The sequence below is a fragment of the Dermacentor andersoni genome, chromosome 6, assembly GCF_023375885.2.
Source record: "Dermacentor andersoni chromosome 6, qqDerAnde1_hic_scaffold, whole genome shotgun sequence".
NCBI lineage: Eukaryota > Metazoa > Arthropoda > Arachnida > Ixodida > Ixodidae > Dermacentor > Dermacentor andersoni.
Window position 1 is genome coordinate 104,550,572 of NC_092819.1, and position 27,003 is coordinate 104,577,574.

The window sequence follows — 27,003 nt, forward strand, 5'->3', positions numbered from 1 at the left end:
AAGATCTATGGCGATTATTGCTAAGGCAGAAGACAAGCACATGAAGATTAGAAGAAAAGGCATTTAAGTGCATTGTCGGTGCGTGCCTTGTACACAGACATGTTAGCAAAACTTCTATGTACAATCACGTTCAACACGAGCTGCAACGCAGTGACTGTGGTTGAAGAACCAGCCAAGAGAGCACGGCCGCGCCGACATACGCAAAATGGGAGAACTAAACAACGTTCCAATTACTGATAATTAGTAAACTAGTTTTTTAACCCCTTTTTTAACCCCTTCACCCACCGACACCGTGTTGCAGCTCGCATTGAACGCGACATTAATGCATGTCCTGTCAAGATCCGCGGCGTCAAGACGTCGGAACGCCACGAGAAAGTAATGACGACGTCAAACGAGAGTCAAATATCACCGCCAAAGTAACCTATCCGCAAGACCGGCTTACGATCTGGCCCCGTCAGCGTTTCCCAGCAACTATCCCAAGCCGAACAACAGTAGACAGGCTGCTGATGCCAAGTTCGGTGCCGAGCGCCAATCTCCGGCTTCACTAGTGCCGGCAACACAAACTATGGCCTTCGGGAAGTATTAAGCGCTGTTTCATATTCTCTGACTAACAAGGTACACAAGATAACAAATAAACGGCACGCACAGAAGATGACACATAACGTACGACTTACGTTTGCAGAAGACCTCCGCGGGTTTCGTTTGTAGAGTCAAACAGAGTCAAACATATAAAGGCGGGTGCACAGTGCTATATGGATTGCGCAATCCCGGCATTCTCTAAGCACGAGTGCGACAGCATGCATATGTACCTACAATCTCAAGCGATCTAGAGGCCATGATAAGCGCGCGACGCGATGGCAGGCACTGTTCCACGTTGGTGCGGCACGCAGTATAAAGGTTCCATTGCATCTTTGTTCAGACAACCAGACACCCAGTTGCCTAGGGTACTGGCGTAAAGGCACCGTGCCGGTAATTCAAACCCACCTTTCCCCATTTACACAGAGCTCAACGCCAAGCTAAAAATTAAATTAAGAGGCTTAACGCCCCACAATGGCACATTGGGTTATGAGAGGCGCCTTATAGTAGGGACAGAGGTAAGAAAAAATACTTGGCGACAAGATAGTAGACATAAACAGGTTCAAGGTAAAAGTAAAATACTAATCATTCACATCAGAAAACGTGGTGAAAAGGGAAAGTAATAGCTTGCAATGGGGGGGGGGGGCTTTGGACTAAAAAAAGGAAAACGATTGTGAAACAGACGCCACAGATGCACACATGATGCCTACGGATCTATACATGACTGAATCAGCAACAAATTCGGGGTGAAGTAACCTACGGGTCATTACTAAATATATTTGTCGTTAATAAATATATTTTCCTCGTATTCTCTCATTTCCTCGCAGTATGCGGCGTAAAAGGAAAGCGCCCGTTAAGAGCGTGATGAGAAACAAACGTTTCGAACTTGCATCCCGGTCGCACCAAAAGTCAACAAAGCACATGAAATAAGACGGCCACTCAAAGAACGATCGTACTCAACCTCGCGCTACATTGTCTTGATAATTGGCTTCTCTAAGCGTGCAATCAGCCTCCACGGCAAGAGATCAAGGCCGGTATTCTGTAACGCTCCATTTCATTTTCCAGAATTCTTTTCACAACATGGGTCGCACCGGGTGGCGACGAGCTGCCAGCCACAGCGGCGGTGAGCCGTCATGCAAGCCAACGAAGAGCGGCAAAATTCTGGGAAGTTAGATGAAACAGTTAAAATACACGGCCACGAAAGAAACGTTGAAATCAAACAACTGTAGCCACCTCGTACAAAGAAAGCGACGCTGAGAAGAATGAGAGCGGTAAAACTGAAATGAAACAATTTCTGGCCAGTAAAATAGTACGTACTCACCTGAGTATATGGAACACCTGGTGGTCCAAATTTCCGCTACGGCGTGCCTCACAACCAGATCGTGGTTCTGGCACGATTTATTTTTTAAACAGACCAATATTATCAAGCGTAACCTGTATGGTCTCTAAAGATGGGCTGTCGAAATTTGTTTTATAAGGCCAGAAATGTACCCAGAACTAAAGCGCGCAAGTATACAAGCATAAATATACTGATCTCATTTAGAGTACAGTTAGAACGACAATTAAAAGATGCTTTTTCTTTTTGGGGGGCAGCTAATGTTTAAAACATGGCGGATATTACGACATGTCCGGAATTTTCAGCTCGCATAAGCATGGCCTTCGAGATTAATTTCAGTTGCACTGCGGGAATCGTCGCTAAGGGCCGGTGCTGTGTGGACAAAATGTACACCGCGTAAGTTTATTTCGCGAGCAGCTAACGCACACTGCGTGCTAGCTGTACGTAATTCTTTTCAATGAGGCAGGTTCCGTGAGGTCCGCAAATTTGTAGAGTCTAACGGGCTTCCTCGGAGTGCCATTGTGGCATTCACCGTCCCAGTCGTCCATTTCGACATCGTATAACGCCCAGAAGCCGGCTCTGCCCGAAGCTTGCGCGTCTTTCAGGTGTCGAAACACACGCTGAATCTGAAAAAAATCGGTGAGATTCGGTTTAGAAAAGTATTCATTGCTAAAGAATTCCAATGTGCACTAACCAGCCAGAAAGGGATCCAACACATTTCTGCAATCTTCGTTAATACATTGATATCTAACCTTTCATTTTACGCAAGAACTAACGCGAAAAGCCGTGTGTCGCACAAAATAAGGACTGGGCCTCCTTCTTACCTACCACACAGTTCGAAAACAAATAAATTCGAGCGTTACACAGACATAAGAAGCCCAGGATCAACCTCGCCTTTTTTCTATAACGTCCAGCAACCGGCTCCTTACTCTCTGTCGACTAACAGCGCTGTCCAAAAATTAGTTCTGCGATAAATATTTGGCTAGACGTTGTACTAGAAACATATGCATCTTCATAAGGGAAGCAGCTAAAATTAAATGGCGTCAATTCAGTAAGCTATACCAGAATGCATGACTGCAACACGACAAAGAAAAGAAGGCGAATCGCCCATTATTGCGCTTTTAAACAGTATTCGCGCGCTCTAGACGATGTAGTTTTTTAACCGCAGACTATGTTTTACCCATGGCTACAAGGGATCCAGGGACGCCACTCCAGATTAAAGCACGGTAGACCGGAGTTCTCAGTAGGCGCCAACTCACTCACACATAGTAATAAACATTAACAATTGTGACATCAAAACAGATAAGCACGGCTTCCGCCAGTAGGTAAGGCGGGCAATCCTGTTTCCTTTGTTCCCTTATCCACCAGAAGAAGTGTAACGCATTCCGAACCTTGTGGTCAGCATCGGAAAGTTATATAGAGAGAGATACATAAAATAAATGAGAAAGGCAGGAAGGTTAACCGGAAGATAGATGTCCAGTTTGCTACCCTGCGCTGGGGAAGGGGAAGAAACGTTATAGTAATGTTGCTGAGATACCACGCCGGAAATTCAACAATAATTCAACAACTAATTAAACTATAGAGTTCAACTCACTTTGAAAGAAATGGATTCCGGCGTCTCATACGAGCGCCACGTGGATTTATCTAAGTCGTAGTCGTAGGCAATCCCAACTTCGCCGCCTTTGCCGATGGTGAAGTTTGTCTTGCAGACCTGTCAGAAAAAAAAGAAAGTTGAATGAGGTGCCACAAATACTTTTTCCGATACCTCAAGCATGTAGGTTCAGCCTGACAACACGGCAAAAGCGACAACTGTTTCGGCAGTGTCTAACAATCTTGTTCTATGTCTACTTGTCCAACAGAACTTCTTTCCTGTCATGTTACGGACACACATGACACCATACATTGCAACGTGGAAAGGATTAAACCTGGCTAAGCTGGTAACTATGAATACAGTGCGTATAATTGTAAGTCGAATATGCGCCGCGAACTAATTGATAAGTCGTGTCACAATAACAACCTTACGATAAAATAAACTATACAGAGCTGGTGGGCTGAAACGACACTTGCAGCGTAATTTTCACGTTGGTCACAGGCTAAATGTCCTCATTTAGCCTGTGACAACGGACTACCTACCAAGGATCACGCTAAAAGCCATAGTGAAGTATATAGTCCGTTCCCGTACATCATGCTGTGCAGCTTCAACTGCTGCGTGGTCAACCAAGCAAGCACACTATGTTTAAGTAGACAGGTGGCATAAGTGTACGTATATTCAAGTGAGTTAATTACCCGCGAACTGATACTCGCCGTGGTGGCATTTGTGTTGCGCCACTAAGCCCGAGGGCGTGGGATCAAATTCCTGCCGCGGCGGCTACATTTCGATTGGGGCGAAATGCAAAAATACGCGTGCACAGTACATAGGGCAGACGCTAAAGAAATCCCGACGTTGTCAGAATTACTTCGCAGTGCCCCCCTCTAACGTGCCTCATAATCATATCGTGGTTTTTGGCACGTAATACCGCAGAATTTCATTTGTAATTCTACCTTGAACTGATGTATTGCATGAAGGTTCGGCCTGCATGAGAAGAAAGGAAAAGAAAAAAACTATGCCGGAACTTAGTACCACTAACTATTTAATGGCATCTACGGGCAATCGTTTTCTAGCACTCTAGAATGCTCCCCAAATGCCAATCTTGTTCGCGTGGTCAAAAAAGAGCGATGCGGCTACATTCCGATCGTTTTTCCGGATCGTCTGGCTCAAGATAAGAGCGTTGAGAGGCGCACCCAGTTTTGCCGTCCGAGCAGCCGAGAAATCTGGTGGCTCTCCAGTCACGTGACCCTGCCCCTTTCCGTTGTTGCGCTGGCGAAGAGTGACTCTCGCAACATTCGTGGCATCGGCTGCGGCGCCGGCCCGGTTACCGAAAGCTCCCCTCAACTCTCACTTCCTTCCCTCTCACTGCTCCGCCTGTTCGGTTGGCACAAGATATCGCTTGCTTGGATTCAGAGCACCTATGGTACGCTCGAATTCGGAGGATCACAGCGACCATCCGAAGATACCATAAGTATACTTAGATTGTGTTTATTGTGACGTCTCGGCCACTGCGCACGCGTGCGTCGCAGGCGACCTTGCGCACTCTCATTTGTCACAGTGGCACCATAGCTCTTTATTTCTTGCAAACTTGCGATTCCGCACACGCCGTGACACGCTCGCGTACGCTCGAAACGCATCCAGTTTTCTGTTAGATACCTCCAGAGAGGATGAAGTCCGCCTATCTACGGGGCGATCGTTTTTCATTTTCCCGGCAATATTAAAAATCGCCTATGACGGACAGCAAAATTCTTGTCCTTGAGCCAGGTTATTGGAAAAGGCGGGCATAGCACAATAAATTGTAACACACATTCAACTAATTAACAAAGTTTCACTAATTAACTTCTGAACTAATTACTTTACGGTGCATATTGCAAATTACGAATTGTAGCCGGTGAGCTTGCAAGACGTATCAACTTGGAATGAATGTCCAGGGTGACACCAGTTTCGAGATATTACTTCTAAAACTGTGGGACAGAATACATGGGCGCTCCAGTTCTTTCGTGCTTCAATGCATAAAATAGCGTTTTGTAAAAGAAAAGTAAGTGCAACAACAGTGAATTTTTTACGGTAGGTTCGACGGCGGGTATCTCCAAACTCGTGCCCTTCTGGAAATTAGTTACAAGTTGGGACGCCTTGCAATCTCACCGGCTACAATTCGTGAATCGCAAATTTGTGCCGTAAAGTAATTAAGAAGTTATTAGTGATATGTTTTTCAGTAATTGAATATGTGTTTCGATTTGTCGTGCAAGTAATGCCCGCCTCTCTGAATATTCCAGCTCGAGGACTAGAATTACGTTACCTGCAACAGGCAATTTTTAAAAATTACGGGAAACTTAGAAATGATCACCCCATATAATGATATAAAGAATATCTGGACCAATGGTGGCATAACCACTAGGCCACGGTCACACGTCTCTCGTGCCGAAGACACTCTCTGAAACGTCTGGTGCGTGCGCCACGTGACAGTTTCTCGCTTTCTTCCCTTGTGACAGCTAGAGCTTTGAGACGCTGTGTTAGACTACAGTGCCTTCGATATTTCCTCGTATTCTGATAGATACCGACTACAATGTCTTTGGGACTGACCCATATTTTATGTTAGATAGCTCTCAAGCGGGCAAAGTTCGGCTAAAATTCAATCGTTTTAAAGCCCGTGCACCAAAAGTGCATGTCATCTGTGATCGCGCGAAGCGTTACGCGGAGTGAACGTGCCAAATCGATCTAAAAGGCTTGCGGTAACATAACGCGATCCTTGCAGGGCCCGCAAGCTGCCCCACTCCCAAGTTCCTTCGGTCGCATCTCCTCCTTTCTTGCCCCATCTCAAGCCAAACAGTGGCGCTAACAAAAAGTGCGATCAATTATTGTGAAGTTATATTTGCTAAAGACAGCACAACGGCCTAAAACAAGTCAGAGTCAAATTTGACGCATCTTCAGCCGCTTTCCCACGACGATATGCGGGATACCAGATCGCGCGCGTACATTTCGCGCTGTCAGGCGCATCGCAGTATACCGATAACAATAAAACATTGGGTTGAAGCGCGATCGATCTTTCACGTTCTGTCTGCTTTCACTCTCTCAGTTCTATGGGTTCCCACGTATCTTGAATGAAGTGGTTATCCTAAACCAGGGCAGAAATGAAACGCGGCGCATGTCAACCGAGCTGTGTCTTGTCGTTATCGGACCAGTATCCGCTTATCAAGCAAGCTCTCACCGACGGCAGGGTGAGGAGCGAAAAAATTAAAACTGTCCTTGAAAAAGTATTTTGTGGCGCTGCAGCTCTAGGGCGCAGAAAGCACGACAACGTGACACTTATTTCCGAGAAGCGTATGTAGGCAACCTGAAAACGAAGACGAACTTCGCATCGAGTTATCCTCAGCAGGAAGACCCTAGCCAACTTGCTGCAAAGCGTGATCAACCTTTGTCGACATCCACTTCCTGAGTACGACTGGACAGCTGCTTTCCGCAAGCGACACACCAATGGCCGAGGTGCCTACAACTGCGTTACGCGGTGCTGGAGCACCGGTCCACAAGAAAGCATGCCCCGCGGAGGAACCAACGTCCAATCTAAAGGAAATCGACGGACGTCGCCAGCTCGGCACCAAGGTCACAAGGGAAGACTCGAAGAAGAAGAAACAAAGTGCGTCAGTTAGACCACGCCAAGTACACCATCCAGTGGCGCGAAGGCCAGCCGGAACCAACCACGGCCATTCTTCGAGAGTGGTCGTGGACAGACCGCTCAACGGCGGCTCGGCAAGAAGGCGGCCCGGTGACCAAGGCTTCTCGGCGTTCTTGGAACAATGCAAGCGCCTGCTCGTGACGGCGTCGTACCGAGGCTCGGTGAAGAACCCTCTGGACGCGCTGGGCGTCGTCTTCCTGTCGTTCCTGGCCGCCAGGTTCCCGCTGGAGCGGTATTTCCTCAGGCGCCAGAAGTCGTCACGCGCGGGGGTCGGCAGCGCTGCGACTGGCTCTCGGAAACTCAGGGCCATCGAAGACCACTCGCCCATGTCCGACGCCGTCCTCTTGAGCGTCGACAAGGAGACTCGCAAGGCGCGCTGCACCACGGTCCAGATAGGACAAGGACGCCAAGCGCCAGCGACGAAGGCCGGTGAGCCCGGCGCCAAGGCCTCTGACAGCGGCGGCGTCAGCAAGCACCGCCAACAGCCCGAGCACAAGGGCAAGCCTGTCGAAGAGCTCGTGCCGGTGCTGACGCTGCCCCAAGCTGCGGACGTGTTCCAGCATATGGCAGGCTTCCTGGGACCCGCCATATTGCAGCAGGCCGGTAAGGGAACCAGTTGCCTCCCGGGGTCGGCGGACCGCCAACAGCGATGCCCCCGGTTCGGCCGCGGCTTCCTGGCCATTCGACACAGCAAGTCCGTGTTCCAGACGGAAGAGTGGAAGCCACGCGGCCGCAGCTTGTACAGGCCGCTGACGAACGACATGATGATCAACGCGCTCAGCGTGGACCAACTAAGCTTCGAGAGCGGCCAGTTCTTCTTGGCCGATGGGACGGGCAACTATGCCGGAGCTAAGAGCGGCCACGCCATCCACTTCTGGAGGTACAACAACGTTGAGAAAAGGCTCTTCGTGTCCCAGTCTGTGTTCTTTTTAAACGAGGAAGACTACACTGGAGTCCTAGAACAACTAGAGTACATTTAAGCCCGGCGAACGCCGCTTGCTCGAAGTTGTTATCGCAGGCACTTCGAAGTGTGTTTACACTTGTAGCGACTGTTCAGCGAATGGACAAGTAGCGTTCTTGATGGCGTGTTTCTTTTGCGGTGTGTATCTTTAGCGCCATGCGCCTTCCTCCACCGCATTTTATTGCTTTTGAAAGATGAGAACCAAAGAGCACTTCTGCTGATAGTCTAGGCACGGCTGACTTCTCGTCAGACGTGCATATTTGCAAAGAAATCTTGCAAGCTCGAAATGGAAGGAAGGCGTAGTTTCGCGCATGACTTTCTTTTTTTGTTTTCGCGCTATGTAATTGGCTGTCTAAATTAAATTGTAATAAAATAAACACTTGCCCAATATTTTGTTATGCGATCTCATTTGTCGCTTAGAACACGGCATGGGTTCTCCTCAGTGACGACTAGGAGCGATAAACACTTTCCTTCGTAATAAACGTCTTTCGACTTAGTATCTTGCGGTTCATATACCACTTCTTCAAGAGTATCAGCTCAGTAGGTCACTTAATGACCCTTTGTATTTTTTGTGTGTGAAAGAGGAGGCCCATAATGACAGCAGTCCATATTGTCACTTTCTGCGTGGTTCAATGGCATGACGTGGTTTGTGCATTCGAAAAATATGCGGGCCATAAATATGACACCGTGTACAAATTGTAGGGAGGTTTAGAATATAGGTCTAGAGCTCAGGGTGCCCCAACAAGTGGCCGCTTTGCGTTCGCGGTCTTCGCCACCCGGAAGGTGCTTTAGGATAGGGTTCCCAGCTTGCGTTAGCGTCACACTATTGCAGAGTCCTTCCTGCACGCGGAAGGAAAATGAAAACGTATATGCCGGAGAAAAAAAACATGAAACAATGCCATCCCTAATATTTTACAGTATGAAAAGTGTGCCTGAGCGCTTATTATTTTCAATGAACAGGCATTAACACTTTTTTGAGACGATCGCGGCGACGTTGAGACGACGCAAAGCAGGTTTGAGGCGCTTGGGACACAAAGTTATCATTCAAATTCAGCGTTACGGGCGTACGAAAACCTAAACCCAAAGATGCTGTTTGCGCTAGATGCATGCGCTGTGGCGAGACGCTAATCGTTCGGGGCCCCCTGACTTTGAGGGTCTCTATCCTAAAACAGCCTAGTATCACGACTGCCTTTCTTTAAATATAACGTCGGTGAAACGTCTCGCCTTTATCTGACACACCCAATGGCAGCTTGACGAAAGTTACGAATGCCGTTGCCATATAACCCAAATGACATGAATTCTGGGGTGTTACGTGCCAAAACCGCGATTCGATTATGAGGCACGCCGTAGGGAGACTCCGGATTAATTTGGACCACCGGAGGATCTTTAACGTGCCCCGAACGCACTGGACAGGGGCGTTTTTTTTTTCTTCCGTCTTTTTCTTTCTGCTAGTTATTTTTCTTTTGCATCTCGCCCCTATGGAAATGCTGCCGACGCGGCCGGAATTCAATTTCGCGACCTCGAGCTTAGGGGCGCAAGAACATAGCCGCTAAGCCACCACGACGGGTAAACCCAAACGACACATATAAGCTGCCATCTAAACGGTTAGGCATGTACGGGGTGTCTTAAAAGTAACTGCAGTAGAAACGGTGGCCTTAAACTTGATGTTTTACTTACAGCAGTGCAGTGATCCCTACAGGAGATGCTGAAAATGCCCATTACCGGCTTGAAGACACGTCAGCACACGGCGCTGTGTATTGTTACACTCGGTGCAGGGTTACTGGGGTTATCTGTGCAATGCGCTGATTAATGGCTACCTGTAACTCCTGCAGTGTGCGAAGATTTTCCTTGTACAGCTCTCATTCGAGTGCACCTAACAGACGTTATAAGGCCGACTACAGGCCTTGCGCTATCGTACGTGAAACTGCGATGTCATTCACAATCATCATCATGTGTCATTTTCTCAATATAGATTTACTTCTTTGACACCCAGCACTTTCGCACGCATCATAATACGAAGTAAGCATACAATTGCACGCCAACGCAATCACCCATAATGTTCACCAGTGGCATACTGAGACCTAAATTTTATTTAGATCTGCTTGTATACGGCAGCGCTCTGGAAGCTGTGAATGGGACAGCATGGCACCCTCGACGTCACTGTCGATACTCCCTGTAAAGCGTTTGTTTGATGCCACAGCCGGCGTCCGACTGGATGAAAAAAAAAATGATGGGATTTTACGTGCCAAAACAACTTTCTGATTATGAGGCACGCCGTAGTGGGGGACTCCGAAAATTGGGACCACCAGGGGTTCTTTAACGTGCACCTAAATCTAAGTACACGGGTGTATTCGCTCCCATCGAAATGCGGCCGCCGTGGCCGGGATTCGATCCCGCGATCTCGTGCTCAGCAGGCCAACACCATGCCCACTGAGCAACCACGGCGGGTTTGCATAGAAAAGGCGTGCTAGCAGACAGATCGGAACTTGCATACCCGCCGTGGTTGCTCAGTGGCTATGGTGTTGGGCTGCTGAGCACGAGGTCGCGGGATCAAATCCCAGCCACGGTGGCCGCATTCCGATGGGGGCGAAATGCGAAAACACGCGTGTACTTAGATTTGGGTGCACGTTAAAGAACCGCAGGTGGTCGAAATTTCCGGAGTCCTCCACTACGGCGTGCCTCATAATCAGAAAGTGGTTTTGGCGCGTAATACGCCATAATTTAATTTAGAACTTGCATCCATGGGCCAATAGACGGCTTTTACCCTGGTGGCGTCACGTGCATGACCCTGTTGACGTCACGACGTGTGAAGAAGGGGATGAAAAAGCCCGGAGAGGAGCACGCGTTAGTTTATTATTATTATCTAGTTTACTGCTCTCGTAAGATAGCGCTTAAGTTTCGGCCCGTACTTGACAATTCGTTTTGTGGTTGCATAAGAAACTGCGTGGCAATTCTGAGCTCGCGTCCGTGAAGGAACGCATGCGCAATTCAAGCTGAAACCCACAATCGAGGTATAGTTGAATAACTGCTTTCCGCTGACCTCTGCGAACGGCACCAGCTCTCGGGAGTCGCAGGTCATGTTACTAAGGGTGGGCAGGTTCTGGATGCTCCGCGCTGCCACCACATACTTCCAGACACCCATCGTTGCCGACACGAACAAGCGGGCCTTGGAGTCCTTGAGAGCCAGGACAACGTCAACGGCGTGTTGCTGGAGAGTGAGAAAGAGATAAGAAAGCAATAGGAGGAAAGGCAGGAAGGTCAACCAGAAAGGCGTCTGGTTTGCTACCGTACACTGAGGGTAAGGGACAGGCGCAAAAGAAAGAGGGAGCAAGTAGCACTGAATATACGCGGGCGATGAACGAGAGGATCAAAAACGTTTACTCAAGCCGGTGCACTTCATTAACTGCACGGGAAAGTCCAGTGAAAGGTTACGCGGCAATGCGCGTAATCTACACGGGGTACTTGTCGCGATGCGGTCGGTCGGCGTCAAACCAGCTATAGCTGTCTCACGCTTGTCCAGTATCCTGTTGTGCCCATTCAGGCAATGATCGACGAGGTTTAAAAAGTATGTCTACCTGGAGGCCTGTGTTAAACATAATTTCGCCAGCAAGTTCTTTGTTTCGAGAGACGTATGAGACGGAAATTGGGCAGCCTTTATGGAACCTTTGCGTTCATATTTAGACAACCTAAAACAAGGCCTGTAAGAGACAGCAGCTTCTCAATCGCAAATGACAGATTCTCTGAGACGAAACGACATCCAGAAGAGCTACAGGTTCACCGGAAGTGTTTTCTCTGTGTTTGCGCGTGAGTGCCTAGCACGACTGAAGCACAATGTAAAAGCCCTCCAAATAGGTCATCGACTCCCGCAACCAGCAGCACGAAATTCTTCACATTTTGTTATTATCAAATTGTCTACATCATGTTTAAAAACAGCGCAAACACGTACACCGGAAAATAGAAGAGAGGATGGGACACACACGGCGCTGACTTACAACTGCGTTTATTGGAAAAAAAATACAATGGTTTTTTGAAGCCTCACATCAAACGTGCACGCATGCTCGATGTGAATGTTTTGGGAATGACAAGTGCTTTTATTCTCCGCACTGAATGTTTTGGGAGTGACAAGTGCTTTTATTCTCATCGAGCAAGCGCGCACGCTTGATGTAAGGCTTGAAAAAGCCATCGTGTTTTTTTTTTTTCCAATAAGCGCAGTTGCAAGTCAGCACCGTGTGTGTTCCATCCTCTATTCTGTTGTCTGGTGTACGTCGTTGCGCTGTTTTTGATGACTATGGAAAACCACCAACTCACCCAATCTGTCGTGCTTCTTCAGTTCATATCTACCTCAATTGTTCAAATCTTTTTCCGCTGTCTGAGAGCAAAAGTGATGCTTCTTTTTCTATGGCCCTATGACTGTTGGTCCAATGGCATCCGTGGGAAGTCCGCTTCAAGCTTCAAAATACCTGAGGCTTCCTAACTTTCTCACAGAAGCCTCTGCCTAGTCAACTATGCCCGCCCGTCGTCGTGATGATGTCTAGCTCCCATGATCGGCTATCCGCAGTCTTACCTCTCGCAAAGCTGATGATGTCATAACCCGCAAAATTTGACTTTATCACCATGACGCTTTGCGATTTGATGTAGGCATTGTTGTATCAACAAGCTCCATAATGTTGACTGCGACTTCAAGCCTGTTCCTGTAACTCACTGGTCCGCGCTGTGTGTACACAGTTCAGCTGCTTGACGGTACACGTTTCTAAAGCTATTTTGAAACTAAATTAACATATTAGGCCGAGTTATACAGATATATTACTCGTCTAGAAAGGTTATCATCGCTTTCTGTGTATCGATATATGACTTTGTTACGTAAAATTGACACCGAAAGTCCCGTTGCTGCACCTAAAGTTGAGTAGCCAGCGCCAAAATAGACGAGATGGCGTAATCCTCACGTAACCTCCGTATCTGCCGCCTTTATTGCAATAACAATTATATGGACACTCCACGCGAACTTTTATTGGCACCGTAAGGTTTAGCATATATTTAAGTATATGTACGCTATATGTTTATGCATGCCATATATGCAAGGTAGATAACTAGGGACAAAGCAGTTCAAAAGAAGACACGGACGAAGAAGAGAGTACTGGGGGCGAGGACATACTGTGGCTTCGCCATGCGGAGTCATCCGTGTGACGTGCAAAGTTGTATTGCTCCGCCAGCCCTCTCCTACTCAGCCCGCAACCATTTTCGCATCGTCTATTTTTTTTTTACTGTATTTCACTTCGACGAAATCAGTAAAATACTGATATGGAATCGTCACTGCCTGTACAATATGTTAAATAACTGTTTCGAAAAAATAAACTTCCTTATAAAGCCTTAGACGTCGTCGCCCCGACGGCCGGCGTCGACTGCTATGGCGACCGACATGGAAACTACGGAAGCCGAGTCCGCTTCCTTGTAAAAGGTGAGAAACCATTGTGTCGAATTAAAACTAAGCATCAAATGGGCTTTAGCGTGTGCTTGCGGTAAAGAAGCGTATTTTTGCTGCAAGAAAGGCGCACAAAGTGCGCGTCATGTAATTTCATTCATTGTAGGTTCCCATCTACAAACGGGCCGAGGTTGACACGACAACGACATGGCATTCACAAATTTATATTCCTGTTTAGCACGCATGCCCCCACGGAGCAGGACGCAAGTGGTTTCTCCGTTTTGTGGGAAGCAACCCAACATGCTTTGAGTAGCACGCAGCCGCGACCTTTCTCGCATGATGTGAGGCGTGCGTACACACGAGGGCCATATGCACGTGCGCGCGTCATTCAGAGAGTTTAGCTTTGTTGTTTTTCTAACAGCCAGTCCCTTTGTGACGTTGTAGCTAGATAACAATTTACAGTTTCGCCAGTGTGACGGCGAGCACATGTGTGTCTGCAGCACGACTTCAACACTTATCTGTTGCTTCTCATTGCGCGAATCTTATACGGTTACCACGCGGCGCATTTTTCGACAGATCGGGATCGAATTTTTCAACGATTGACTACCTTCCGCAGCTTGCACAAAGGGGCCAATCGCGATCAAGAAATATGGTCCCGATCGGACTCGCTCGCTCGCGATCGAAAAATGCACCGTGTGACACATGGTCGTATTACTTTGTGCAATTGAGTGCACTAGCATACTGCCGCTCTGTTTCTTCCGGATTCGGAGACGCTCCGTATAGGCGGACGATCCAAAGGGTGCATGCACCGGTAAATTCCTCGCCGGCACGGCTCCGGGCGAAAGGCAGCGCCTTTCCCACCCTGCCGCGAAAGAAAACAAATGTTACGCTGGCGGTTTGCGGGCCAACAAACAGCGCTCGGCGATTGAAACGCGATGCTAGGAGCACGTGACTGCCGGCACTTCTTGCACCAGCTGTTGGCGGTGGAGACACCGAGCTAGCTGATGCATCTCTGTATAGCATGAAAGCGAGAGTCCTTTGTGAGGCATTGCGACTGCATTCGGCGCCGCGTCGATCAGCTACAGCTCACCAGCGGCACAAAAAGCACCGGCCGCCACGCGATCCAAGCATTTCGTATCACTCGCCGAACACTGTACATACGTGAGCAATCGTCTCATGGCGTCCGCTGCTCACCGAACATTTGCGCCCCTAGACCGCACACAAAGTCTTCTCCGCGGAAGTGCTTGCTGCAAACACGTGCGCAGGAGCTCGGTTGCACTCGCCGGGGTTGCTTAGGGGCTATGGTGTTGGGCTGTTAAGCTCAATGTCGCGGCATCGAACCCCGGCCACGGCGGCCGCATTTCGATGGGGGACGAAATGCGAAAACACCCGTGTACTCCGATTTAGTCGCAGGTTAAAGAACCCCTGGTGATCCAAATAATTCCAGCGGCGTGCCTCATATTCAAGTCATGATTTTGGTACGAAAAAAACCCCATCATTTAATTTTAGCTCGGTTCCTTACCCACTCGAAGCTTTATTAGCCATGCAACGCGCAGTTTCTTCTCTTTGGTGTAAAAGTGAAAGCTCACGCCCTGCTCCTTCGCGTATACGTAGCGCACCGCGGCACGGAGCAATAAAGCACCATGCCGCCGACAACTTTGAGCGCAGTTCCCCAGCTTGCGTAGTGTCTAGGTGTCCGCGCACATGAAGTGAGCGCAAAACAGTGTGTTTGGAAGTGTTCCAAGGGGAAAGCACTAGGAAATCGTGGTTAAAGACGCGTTCCAACCGTCCGCTTCCCTTTTTCGGAGTAAGGTGGGATCACCTGATCCAAATTTGCACGTCAAATAGAGTGCCTCGATGTCCTCCTCGCCCGCACCTCCGTTTAGTTTATCGTTCACACATAAATACATTTAGGTCCAGCTTTTATTCCAGAGCTACTGACTATGTCAATTTTTACCTGGTAAGGTGCATTCCCTTCCCCTTCAGGATTTCATTGCTGCAGTTGATTCCACGCCGTCATGTTCTGGTACCTAGTGTGTTTGTAACATTCGTGTTGATGTTCGTTTTCTGTGAATCTGTGACTTTATGTGCTCGTTCTCTCTCGTAATCGAGAGTAGACGTAAGCATGAAATGGTTACCGCCAAGGCACCACGCCATACTGTGCACTGGTCCATATGGACGCAACAGTTTCCTGTCACAGACAGAACCTCACTGCCAGTATCGTCTCGGTCAAACGGCCATTTGCAGTGCGCCGGACGCTACCGGCGCTGCCGGCACGCCAGACGCGCCACGGACTTCACGGGCAGCTGGCCTTGAAAAGAACAGCGGCAACTCTGCCTCAGTGCCAAAAGACGACACGCAAGTGCATAGTACCCTGCATCTGCCTTTTGGACGAGGCCCCCCCTAGTGGTAATGGCAAATAAAGCTTCAGCGTACTACACGTTACGGCTTCAGTGATATTGTGAGCGAACATTTGGAAGAACTCGGAAGCAATATTATTGTAACTTGCTTGAAAAGTAACTAGCGCATATAATGCGATCTTGACTAGTTGCCCGGATGATCTCGTTTTGCTCTCGCAACTTGCGCGGATGTTCTCGCTTGAGTGCCCGGATAACTGCTCTGGCCTTTGGCTCAAGGTCACTCGAAGGTCGCCGACAACGGGAGCTAAAAGCATTTCATGCTTAAAAACTTTTAGCTGTAAGTCAGCGCTGGTCCACTACGTTGGGCGCGAAACCCACTACTGGAGATGCGTGCGTTGCAATCGTATTGACGTTAGCGCACCTCGATGTCGTCCTCGCCCGCCCGTGGGCTCCGTAACGTCAAGACGATTGCAGCGCCCGCACCTCCAGTGGTGAGCCGCGCGCCCAACGTAGTGGACGAGCACTGACTTACAGCTAAAAGTTTTTTGATGAGTGAACGATGAACTAAGTTGCCCAAATCGGAGTCCTGCAAGGCAGATGCTATGATATTCAAACGCCAAAACCACCCGCCGTAGTTGCTTAGTGGCTATGGTAATGTCGCGGGATCGAATCCCGGCCACGGCGGCCGCATTTCAATGGGGGCAACATGCGAAAACACCCGTGTACTCAGATTTAGGTGCACGTTAAAGAATCGCAGCTGGTACAAACTTCCGGAGTCTCCCACTACGGCGTGCCTCATAATCAGATTGTCATTTTGGCGCGTAAAACCCAATAATTTCATTTTCTTTTTTCAACCGCCAAAAGTTGCTCAAATCAGGTTTTACGTTCTTGACTGAACTATTTCTCAGAATTTAAGAGAATGGTAACTCACAAACAAATGGCATAAACACAGCATTCATAGCGCATGCTCTTTAACCTAAATCTTCTCCGACTGTTAAACATTAAAAGTACAATACAATATCTGCGCTAAATACCTGAAAGTGGTGTAATTTTCTGGCGCCGGTCTTTACGGGCAGCGTAGTGGCGCCTGTGCGATGCCATAACATTCCCTACGAGGCGCGTTAAATATTTTAAGCGTGACAGATATTTCGGCGCACCCGCGTATATTAGAGCAGCGTCCGAGAAGTCCAAGCGCAACGCCTTGCTACCACTGCTTCACCCTTCGAGCGAAACTGCCAATTTCTAGTGAATGCTTCAGTGCTGATTTCACCTGAGAGGTCCCACAGCGCGAAATAGGTGGTGCCTCTTTGATTTTTCATTTACGTCACTTTCTGGCTCACAGAAGGTTTCTCCTTGGTACGAATGACTGATTATTTATTGCAGAAACCTAATATTTAGACCTAGCTCAACTTAATATTTTCCTTATATGTCCCTTTAAGTCATCCTCAGTGACCCTACGGTTCATTACCATAATACGTTTCAGCGGAACTCATGTAAGATGACTTTCTAAGTCATGCAAGAGCCGTCACACATCCGACATGCTTTATTCAACTTTTATTACAGCCTATTGAGCGAAGCGTGACGGTACATCCGTATGGCTTCGTCGCTCTCGCAGCCCGACACACTGCGTCTCTCTGGCGTCACACTACAAACGCGAGCAGCTCATGCACGTTGATATTATGACAACACGGCGGCGGCGGCGCTCATTTATTAGTTGTGCCCACGACAGCGATGAGGGGACGATTCGTGCTGAACTACGAGACGTATGTAAACGCTTTCAACGGCGTCATGCCATGCGATCGACGTCAACCACCATGCTATGCGAGTGCCATCAGGCCATCTGTGCGTCGCGGTGTGACTCGTAAGAAGAATCGCGACGACTGCTCGTGTCGAGGCCTTCCGTTGGATGTCTCTGCTTTCGCACGTATTCCGCGCCCCTTCTCAGTTGTTGGCGTTTACCATTCTCCTTACTCGCTTACCATTCTGTAGGCCAAAGTTCGATTCCATGTAGGAGGATAAACTTTCGTAATTTTTTTTTTATTTTTGCGCAGCCATCGTAACGAGGCGAGATAGAACAAAGTTGGGCAGGGTAACCAAAGAACACTCTCCAATTAAAATTGGATGAGAAGCGCCGGTGCGTGTAGTGCAAAAAGAGGTGGCTACTCACTGTGGACAGGAGGTTCTTGTTTCCAAGGTCGTCGTCGAGCCAACCGGACGCGGCGGTGACTAGGCAATGGCGCAGGCCCTCGGTCTCCTGCAGCACGTCCCGGTCGGCTGGGAGGTGGCTCACCACAACCAGGAGATCCACGTGCCTGAACAGAGGGGAAGAACCCGCGAGAATTTACTGTTACCAGAGCTAGTAACTTTCTTCAATGGACTAGTTCGAATATTGAGGAAAGGTTAGACTATATAGAAAGGATAGAAAGGAGAGGATCCATACACTAAGGGATAGACTAAAACATACAACCTAAAAAATGTTTTCCCCAAATTGCGTATATACAGGGAATCGACTGAAAATAAACAAGCTCCTTCAGGACTTTCGGCTATAGGCAGTCTCAGGCAGAAGGAATAGCTGCAGGCCTGAGAAGAGCGCGCAAAAAAAAAAGCAGGCACAAATTAGAGCGGCAAAAAACAGTCGATGTGGGCTAGACATTACCATAGATTACGTGTATTCACCGTAAGAAGCTGAAAAATTTTCAGTTCCGATAAACACCGACGAAGTACACCAAACCGTTAAAAAGGCCGAAAACATCGAACACAATCTATTACAAACCAGGTGTGGCATAGCGTGCACTCATGTCATGGTCAACCCCTGTACAGCCACATCAACTTGCATCAAGACGACACACATCCCTTTGCTCACTCGACAACGCTGCTAGCCAGTTCAAACGCGGCGTCGCGGGCTCCCAGGCCGTGACTCGAGTCCACCACGACCAGGCCCAGAAAGAAGAGTAGCGGCGATCGCAGCATCTTGCGGAAGTCCTGCGCAGCGGATTAGTATGGGCTACTGAGCGATGGAGTGCATAACTCCTTACCACAATGCGTCTATCCTTATATATAAATATATCACCTTATCTAATTGGCATTCGTGTGTCTTTTATTTAAAAACACAGCCTTAAGAATGACGTTTTTGTCTAATTGCGTCCCATTAAAAATTTTCATTAGAGAAAAAGTACTACAGTGTCTAATCTCATTTTATTGAAAAACGTCTCTAGAAATTGTATAAAATTGACTTCAGAAAAAGAAAAAAGATCAGTTATTAATTTTTTTAATTATAATGAAAGCTGTCTTGTAACTTCATTTCTAAAAATATTACACTGAAAACTGCCTGTGTAAAAATGAAAAAGTATCATCATTTTCTAAAGAAACTGTATTTAACAGGGTCCTTAGAAAGAGTAAGTTGAACTTCTAAATAAATTATCTAGAAAACAATCTTTAGAAAAGTAAAGTAGGATTTCCTGTAACATCGTAGGAAGAAGCGTTACTAGTCTGCAAATGCAAACAGGATGTGAATAAAGTTAATAAAAAGTGGGTAAAACTAAGTGGTAAAGAAAGCTAAGGAAAGGTAATGGGCATTTTGTAAGGGAATCCACATAGGTAAGCTCAACTTCGTACAGACTCGTCGTTTTGTATGCATAACGTATGTATACCGCATACCAACATGACATGAATAACCGCACTATTCGTCTATTCGCGGTCCATGCACTTAAGCGGGTTGGTTGCATCAACTTACTGCAGAACATAAAAACAGTCCGTTTCTTCAGGCTTTCTCAGAGGCTTCTATACCGATTTGCACTTTAGTGATTGCTCGCGCACAGCTGCCTTTGCTGGTAGCTATAAACGTAGCTACAGCACAGGGAATTACTGTACATATATAAATGGCAACTAACAACACAATGTGGATACTTCGTGCGTGTGCAGGACGTCAGCGCCCTCATTGTTCGTCTTGGTCGAATGTGTGGTACTTTATTACTTATTTTCCGCTGAAGAAATAAAGATGTTTGTAAACACAATGTCCTCGGGCTACACCTGAGCGACTATACAATGCGACAACATTACCAGTATCGTCCCGCGCCGTTTACTGCACAGCCTCCGGGATCGGCCAGTCAATCTTAGAAGAGTAGAATTTTGGGCCAGTTCGTGATTCATATTTGACCATGGTGAAGCGCAACAGACGGGATCAAAGGTAGGTCGGACAGAGAGGACAAGCGCTACTAACAACTGTAAATGTTTATTGGATTTTTTTTTCTACAGCAGGACTATGCGCGCATGCGCCCGGGTCGCTACACCGCGCGCACAATCACATCAAGAAACGTGATAATCGGGATGCATGCGCGCACCGTCGGCTGCGCCGCAATTGGTGTAAGAGGCATAAAAGAAACAAGAGATGTGAATGAAGCAGCTTAGCTGTAACTACCCACGAATCGTGCCTTTTTGTTTAAATGCGCAACCGAAGCCACACTAACGCACATGTCGGATCCAGAATTTTCTATTTACGCCTCGGCCAAAAGCTCACGTTCTAATTTAACTTTTTCTACGGCCGACAACCTCCGCATTCTTCAACCTTGGATAGCAACCACAACTTTTGCAATTCGAAGCAAGATTCGAGCCTTCTCCTGATTTCCAACGCCTGAAGTGCTTTCGCAGCCTGCCGTTCAGGCACTGCATGCTTATCCCAACTAAACACGATCGCAGCTTAAAAGATTTCTGTACATGACATAAGCAGCACATGGGACATACTGATACATATGTTTCGTCGTACAATATTGCCTAACTTGCCTTCCCGTGACGCGTTTGCACAGATGTGCCTGTGAATTAGGACCAATCCACCAAAGCCTTCGATTACACTGCCTCCGTGATCGGCACGCTTTATTTTGCGTTGAAACCAACAACGAAGACCGGTGAATGTACTGTAGAATGCTACTGTATTAAACGTATTGTGGCGGAGACAATGCTCGTTATTCGCTCGTCATGGTGGGAGAACACACAACCAACCGTGGTATTATTGCATTAAATGGTCTTGTTAGCAAATAGCTGGCAGGAAGCAGCCGAAGAGGCACGTGTTAACCATAACGCGCGCTAACCATATAGAATTTATTCTAAAGTACGTAATGTAGCTGAGATTGTGACCTAAGCAGTAATGGTAGTTCGGAGGCGATTCAACACGTGCCACTACTGGCTTGCGACGTCATGAGCACACTCGGCGCCTGTTGCCCGAACAGAAAAACTATAGAGCATAAGAAAAGCTTGAAAATTAAAAAAAGGACGTTCCAGAAGGGGCTCGGGGATTCCAGTCCCACGCTGTCCACCGCAATTGACCGTGACAATTTTTGCCATCCTAAAGAGAAATCACGCGAAAGCTGAAATCTTTGATGTAGCTAGCCCTGTAGCTTTTTTAAAAAGTCAAGTCAATATTACTGAATATTTATTGGTAAAGCTGAGAGCCCGAAAATCAAGATTGAATGATAGGCTTATTCGCACGCGAGAGAAGTGGTACCGCATTGGATACTCCATGGCTCCATGAGCTACGGCCGGGCTCAGAAGATATGGGAGTTCTCCTGGTAAGCACGCCATCACGGCCTCGTGTGATGCGATCTGATGAGGTCGGAATGCAAAAGCGTTCGTTTACTTAGATTTAGGTGCACGGCAAGGGATCGTAGGCGAATAAAAACTAATTCGCAGCCCTCAATGCACCACGTTGTCCTTACAGGCACAAGTGTTAGTTTGGTGCGTTGAACCTAATGAATCAATTAGGAGTACTTCGGCGGGGGCTGGTTGGTATGGCTTGACTTTATAGTGTAAGTTGCGCTACTCTGTAGTGACCCACAAAGAGACATTCACACGCAAGCACAAGGTGTGTAAAATGTCGGGAAGAACAAGGTCTCTGTCCGTTTCGCGTATACGTGTCCACCCCTTTGTGTGTTCGTAAAAGCAACGCGACCACAGTCATAGTCAATCAACCATAGTCAAGCATCATAGTCAACCACCATAGTCAATCAGTCGAGTTGTCAGTCACTCAATTTATCAATACTTATCGGGGCGCACCTCACTGAGTAGCGCCAGGTGAGTCTTGCTGTCGGACGCGTAGCGTAGCGTGTGGTAGTAGAGGGCGCAGCCAAACCCACCGATGCCACGGTCTGCGTACACTTCCAGCGCCCAGGTGGCGTTGGCGACGCGTTCCCCATTGGCTGCCATCTCGTCCCATGCGTGCTTGGCGATGGAGAGCAGCGGCACGGTGCGCCTGAACTTCCCTGCCTCGACCATGAACGCATCGAAAGCTTCCCCTGTGCGCGCGAGAAATTCAAGCGCCCAGTGCCGTTCAATTGGGCACCTTCGCAAACCACCAAACTAACATCACTAAAAATAACCGAGGCGCTAACGTCCTCGTGTGTTGCTAGTATTGCAGAGAAGCCATCAACTGAACGGTGAGGAGTAGAGTAGGGCAGAAAAAAATATGTACGCCCTAGTTGGAGAAAAAAATAACTGAGCTTCTTCGCGTTAAATAAATGTAACCTTAAGTTCAAAACCAAACCTGACGCTAAAGACGTGCAAACAATGTAGTGAACTGATCAGTACCTGTGCACGTGGGGCTTGGCGGGGACAAAACGTTTTTGTTCTATACCTAGGTCGACAAGGTTTTCCCTTCTGACGGCACGGATATTTGCTTTAGCTTAGTCCTTCTGGCTTTTTATGTCAGCCTTCCAAGTTTTAGGCATTAGCTGCATTTAGCTGCATTCGACTGTTTGGAACAATTAACAAAAACTGTTTCGCCACAACTTTACCGCATTCAACTGTTTCGAAAAAAAAAATACATTCGTGTAATTTCTCAACCACGCCATCCGAAGTTATTGAAAAATTATGATTCTCCATTGCGATATACAAGCAAAAAAGGTCACAGTTTCGCGCGACGAGCGACGCATTGATTGCGATAGCAAATCATGAGACACCTATACGAAGTAAGGTTATTCGTTTTATCAGCTGCATAAACTGCCGCAGATATTAGCTTGCTAACTAAATTAACATGCACGTTGTCACACGAGAGAAGGTACACATCTCACACGATGGCCGCGGGCACTGGCTGTCACAACGCTGGCGTGATGAAGAGCGGCAGCAGTGGCGAGCGAAATGACCTTCGTGCAGCCTCTGACGCTTCAACGCGAACTACAGGCGCGCGAGAACGCAGTGCACACAAAGTCATCAGCTATATCCGGTCGGCTAGCCTTCGAAATCAGCGCAGAGTGCCTCCTAGATGGGACCCACGTCAGGCGGCGCACCTGGAGTAGAAGAGGAAATGCGCACTAACCTACGCCCCCCACCCCGGTGGTGTTGCGAGACAACACCACCGCATCAAGCCACCATCCTTCTTGGCTCACCCTCGCAAGCTTTCGATCGCACCTACAGCCTACGGCGCGCGGCCGCCATGTGGACTTTATGCGGAAAATTACGGCGAGGCCGACGACGACGACGACGACGGGAATTATCCTGGAGTGTCCTAATTGATATGGAAATACAATTTTAGTAGGAAGCTTTATGAGCTCTGATATGAGAACTTGGGCGCATCGGTTTCGCATATTCAAGCGTAAGCACCGAAATACTGCGTGCCGTTTATTCCAGCGCCCGCCCGTTGCATTTGGCGTAAATTTGTGTTTCGTCCTTCCTAGCACTGCAACAAATAATTATGAACCATATAATGCCCGTAACCAACCCGCCCAGCTTTCAGCGATAGCGGCAATGTTGTCTCTGTGCCGTCGTCCTCTCGTGCCTTCTGCCTGGTGATAAATTGCTCGGCTAGTGCACGGCTGTCGTGGAGGTGGCTCCTCAGCAAGCTAGAAGCAACGTGAGCGGTGCACGCACACCTACCGTTGTTCGGAGACGTGAAGTCTTTTGACTGTTTCGCTGGCACCACGCTGTGAAAGGCGATGTACTTGCAGACGCCGTCGGCGGGAAGAACAAGCCCGGTCTTTTGTCCGCCCGAGAAAACGCAGAGTAGGCCTATCGATGACATGGAACAGAGCAAGATTCGGTGTAGGTGTATAGTTTGCACAGTCTCAAAATGTTAAATAAAAGCCACAGTAGGCATGCAAACAGTGCCTACTAATGCATATGTATTATTTGGCCAGGAAGTTACAACGGGGTTGTTTGGGTGCGCTAATATCGCAACGACCTAAGTTACCAGAAGTTCTTTCATTGGACTTATAATTAGATATTCCGCAAAATATTTAATAGTTGAAGGCAACCGTTATCCGAGGCAAGCCCATTTACTCAAATTGTCATACCTAGAACATACCTTAAGATATTGGCTATCAAAATTTCAGTTCGAACTTAACCTCGTTAGCAATATCACATGAAGAACAGCCAAATTTTCAGTCAAAATGCCCTAACAACTCGGCATTCATGTGGAATAGAGGAGTGTTCCATGAAGTGAAACGTCCAACAGGAAAGGTGCATGTTACAAAATTAATTACAGGGCCCTTTATCACGACGTCTTTCGGATACCAGGTTCTGCCTCGCCGTTGTCAAACCTTGAGACGTACTTTTGCTAACATAGAGGTGAACGAATAACAACTTTTTCGAAAACGAAACGAATACTAAGTAACAAATATCGAATCGAATAATGAATAATCGAATGAAGACGGTATCTACAGAAGGAATATAAAGGGTGTTTCAGCGAACACTTTCAATATATTTTTTTTAGATTGCCTGTGGCAGATAGCACAGTTCTAGTCCATGAACTACAGGGGTATACTGTAAGTGTCCACCTTGTCGACAAGTCCGTTTTTTCTGCTGCTGAAGTGCTGATTGGCTGGTAGCGCCTGTCTCCTTCTGACGTGTACCCCAGCCCAGCCAATCAGAATTTCAGCAGCAGAGGAAATGGACATGTCCACTAGGTGGACACTTGAAGAATACCCCCTCCCCGCTGGTCTACTCAAAAGAGGTGGACATTACGTGCAAAAAAAAATAATAAAGCGCACAATGAACTAACTGTGTTTCTGAATAATTACCGTATGGCACATATTTAAATTTGTACATTCTATCGGGTGACTGCAAGGCATATCCATTTGAAGATAATTGTGTGGATGACACCATTTATGAAATATGCGCTGTCAAACTTGCAGAAAATACACTGTCGTTACACTTACTTTCTTAGCAAAACGTTGATTTATGTATTCAAACGCAAAAGTAACTGGACCGCCAATGTATTTCTCCGCAAAGTTCGGGAACCAATATCTCGATCTCGATACTGGTGTCATCCTGAAAATTTCTTCCAAGTGGAACCGCCTTGCGAACTCCCCGGCTACAAGTCGTAAATTGCAATATGTGCCATAATATAATTAGTTAAAAACATAGTTGGTGAACTCTTGTTAATTAGTCGATTGCGCATTTCAATTTCTTGTTACAATTTCTTGTTACTTACAATCAATTTCTTGATTTCTTGTTACATGCTTGAACAATATTCTCACCCTCTCACACTAAAGCAAACTTATGTGCACATAAATTGTACAAAAGTCGGCATGTAATGCATAGTCGTACGGTCATTGTGTCGACTCAAATCGGCAGCAGTCGACGAATATTCTTCATCAACGCCAGCCGCCTTCGTTGTGGTTGTCACAGCCGCCGATGACGACACGCTCGTGTGCTTCCTGGCCCCCGTTGACCTTCCAGGTGTGGTGACTGCATGGCGCAGCGTCGGCATCGTGAGATTCTAGCAGTGTAACGATACTTTTCTTTCCATTCTATGTTTATCATTAAGCCTCAGCTCGCTCTTCATCGAGTAGCACGCCGAGCTGGCCGCTCTTACGCAGCGATGTAATTAAAACATTTTGTTACTCGTTACGCAAGCTAGTCTCTGCCCGGGGCCCTCTATGCCGCTGTTCAAACTCCTGACCGCTGGGCCAACGCTATCCACTAGGAACTCGAAAGCCCCTTTGCAACTATGGCGGCTTTCTTGTCATCCGTCGAGTATAGTGACCGATCCCAGCGATAACCGCGGCGAGGTGGTGCTCGTACCAGTGACCAAGGAGAAAATTTGAATACAAAAGTTATTTGGTCCCAGGCTCCTCGTTTTTTGCGTTCAATTTATCTCTCGGTCAAAATAGTGCGCGGAACAGCGCACAGACCAATCACTCAAATATTTATTTGGCATTGCGGGTACACATGTGAAATTATTTGCAAACAAATGGCAAAGAACTCGCAACCAAACCTAGCCTAACCCAATCCAACCCCACCCCAACCTAACCTAACCTAACCTAATCTCCACCGGTCGGTCTACCCAAGCATCAAGTTTAATTCGACGAAAATTGCAGATTGCGTCGAAAATATCAAAGAGGAAGAGAGGACGGTGAATTTTGTACAAAGCCCGCCACAAGCAAAGTAATTTAATGACACACCGTTCATACCATGTTCTCCCGTCAACTTGATCGGTTATGCTAGGATTCTACCGTCATGTATTTCAACGTCCATAAGTTTATTCTTCATCCTGTGTTTGTAAGACACCAAAAATATCCCACAAAGGTAATGGTAGAAAAGGCGACATATTCCAGTAAAAGCAACAGGGAATGTATATACTTTACATCAAACAGGAACATACTTCACTATCCTTGCGAAACTGACCACAAAAGGCGATATCCGAGAAGTCCAACTAGGCGTAAATTATTCGCAACGCATTTGACATAGAATTTAGATTGTAAGCTGTCGTGAACAGGCGACCTTGAAACGTGAAACCCGGTGAGGGTGGCTATATTGGCTTGTTGGTATGGCCTCTTCCACTTTGTTGTAGCACAGGCAGAACGACCGGACATACAGAAGACACACAAGACAACACGATGCGCTAGTGTTGTCTTGTGTGCCTTTCATTGTGCCCAGTCGTTCGGCCTGCGCTACAACAAAGTAAAAGATGAAAACCGAGTCGTAATGGCGCTCTGCTGGTGAGTGCAAGGTGGCGGGTTCGATTTTCAACTGCGGCGGCCGGATTTCTATGTGCGCGCAATGCACAAACGTTTGGGCACCATGCTCTGCCCCGAATGCGCGTTGAAAAATCCTGGATGAGATCAACACTTACCAAGAGCACCCCGCTATGGCGTTTCTCATCA

General features: G+C 47.5%; 2 protein-coding genes across 3 annotated transcripts; one reads left to right on the plus strand and one right to left on the minus strand.

The window, feature by feature from the left end:
* Window positions 1–1,988: 1,988 nt before the first annotated feature.
* Window positions 1,989–26,602, minus strand: LOC126522694 (uncharacterized). 2 transcript variants are annotated; one of them, XM_050171469.3, is made up of 8 exons: window positions 25,445–26,602; window positions 23,774–23,905; window positions 21,959–22,197; window positions 18,777–18,895; window positions 18,081–18,225; window positions 11,175–11,342; window positions 3,507–3,623; window positions 1,989–2,538 (listed from the first exon to the last, which is right to left on the minus strand). In XM_050171469.3, exons 1-8 carry the CDS (start codon window positions 25,605–25,607, stop codon window positions 2,347–2,349), a joined length of 1,275 nt encoding a protein of 424 aa, XP_050027426.2. In that variant the 5' UTR covers window positions 25,608–26,602; the 3' UTR covers window positions 1,989–2,346. The 2 variants fall into 2 exon arrangements, with proteins under 2 accessions (XP_050027426.2, XP_054922509.1); XM_055066534.2 differs by having other exon boundaries at window positions 23,770–23,905; window positions 25,445–25,530.
* LOC126522691 (uncharacterized) lies at window positions 6,727–8,524 on the plus strand. The gene has a single exon (XM_050171466.3). It carries the CDS (start codon window positions 6,975–6,977, stop codon window positions 8,151–8,153), a length of 1,179 nt encoding a protein of 392 aa, XP_050027423.1. The 5' UTR covers window positions 6,727–6,974; the 3' UTR covers window positions 8,154–8,524.
* Window positions 26,603–27,003: the final 401 nt, after the last annotated feature.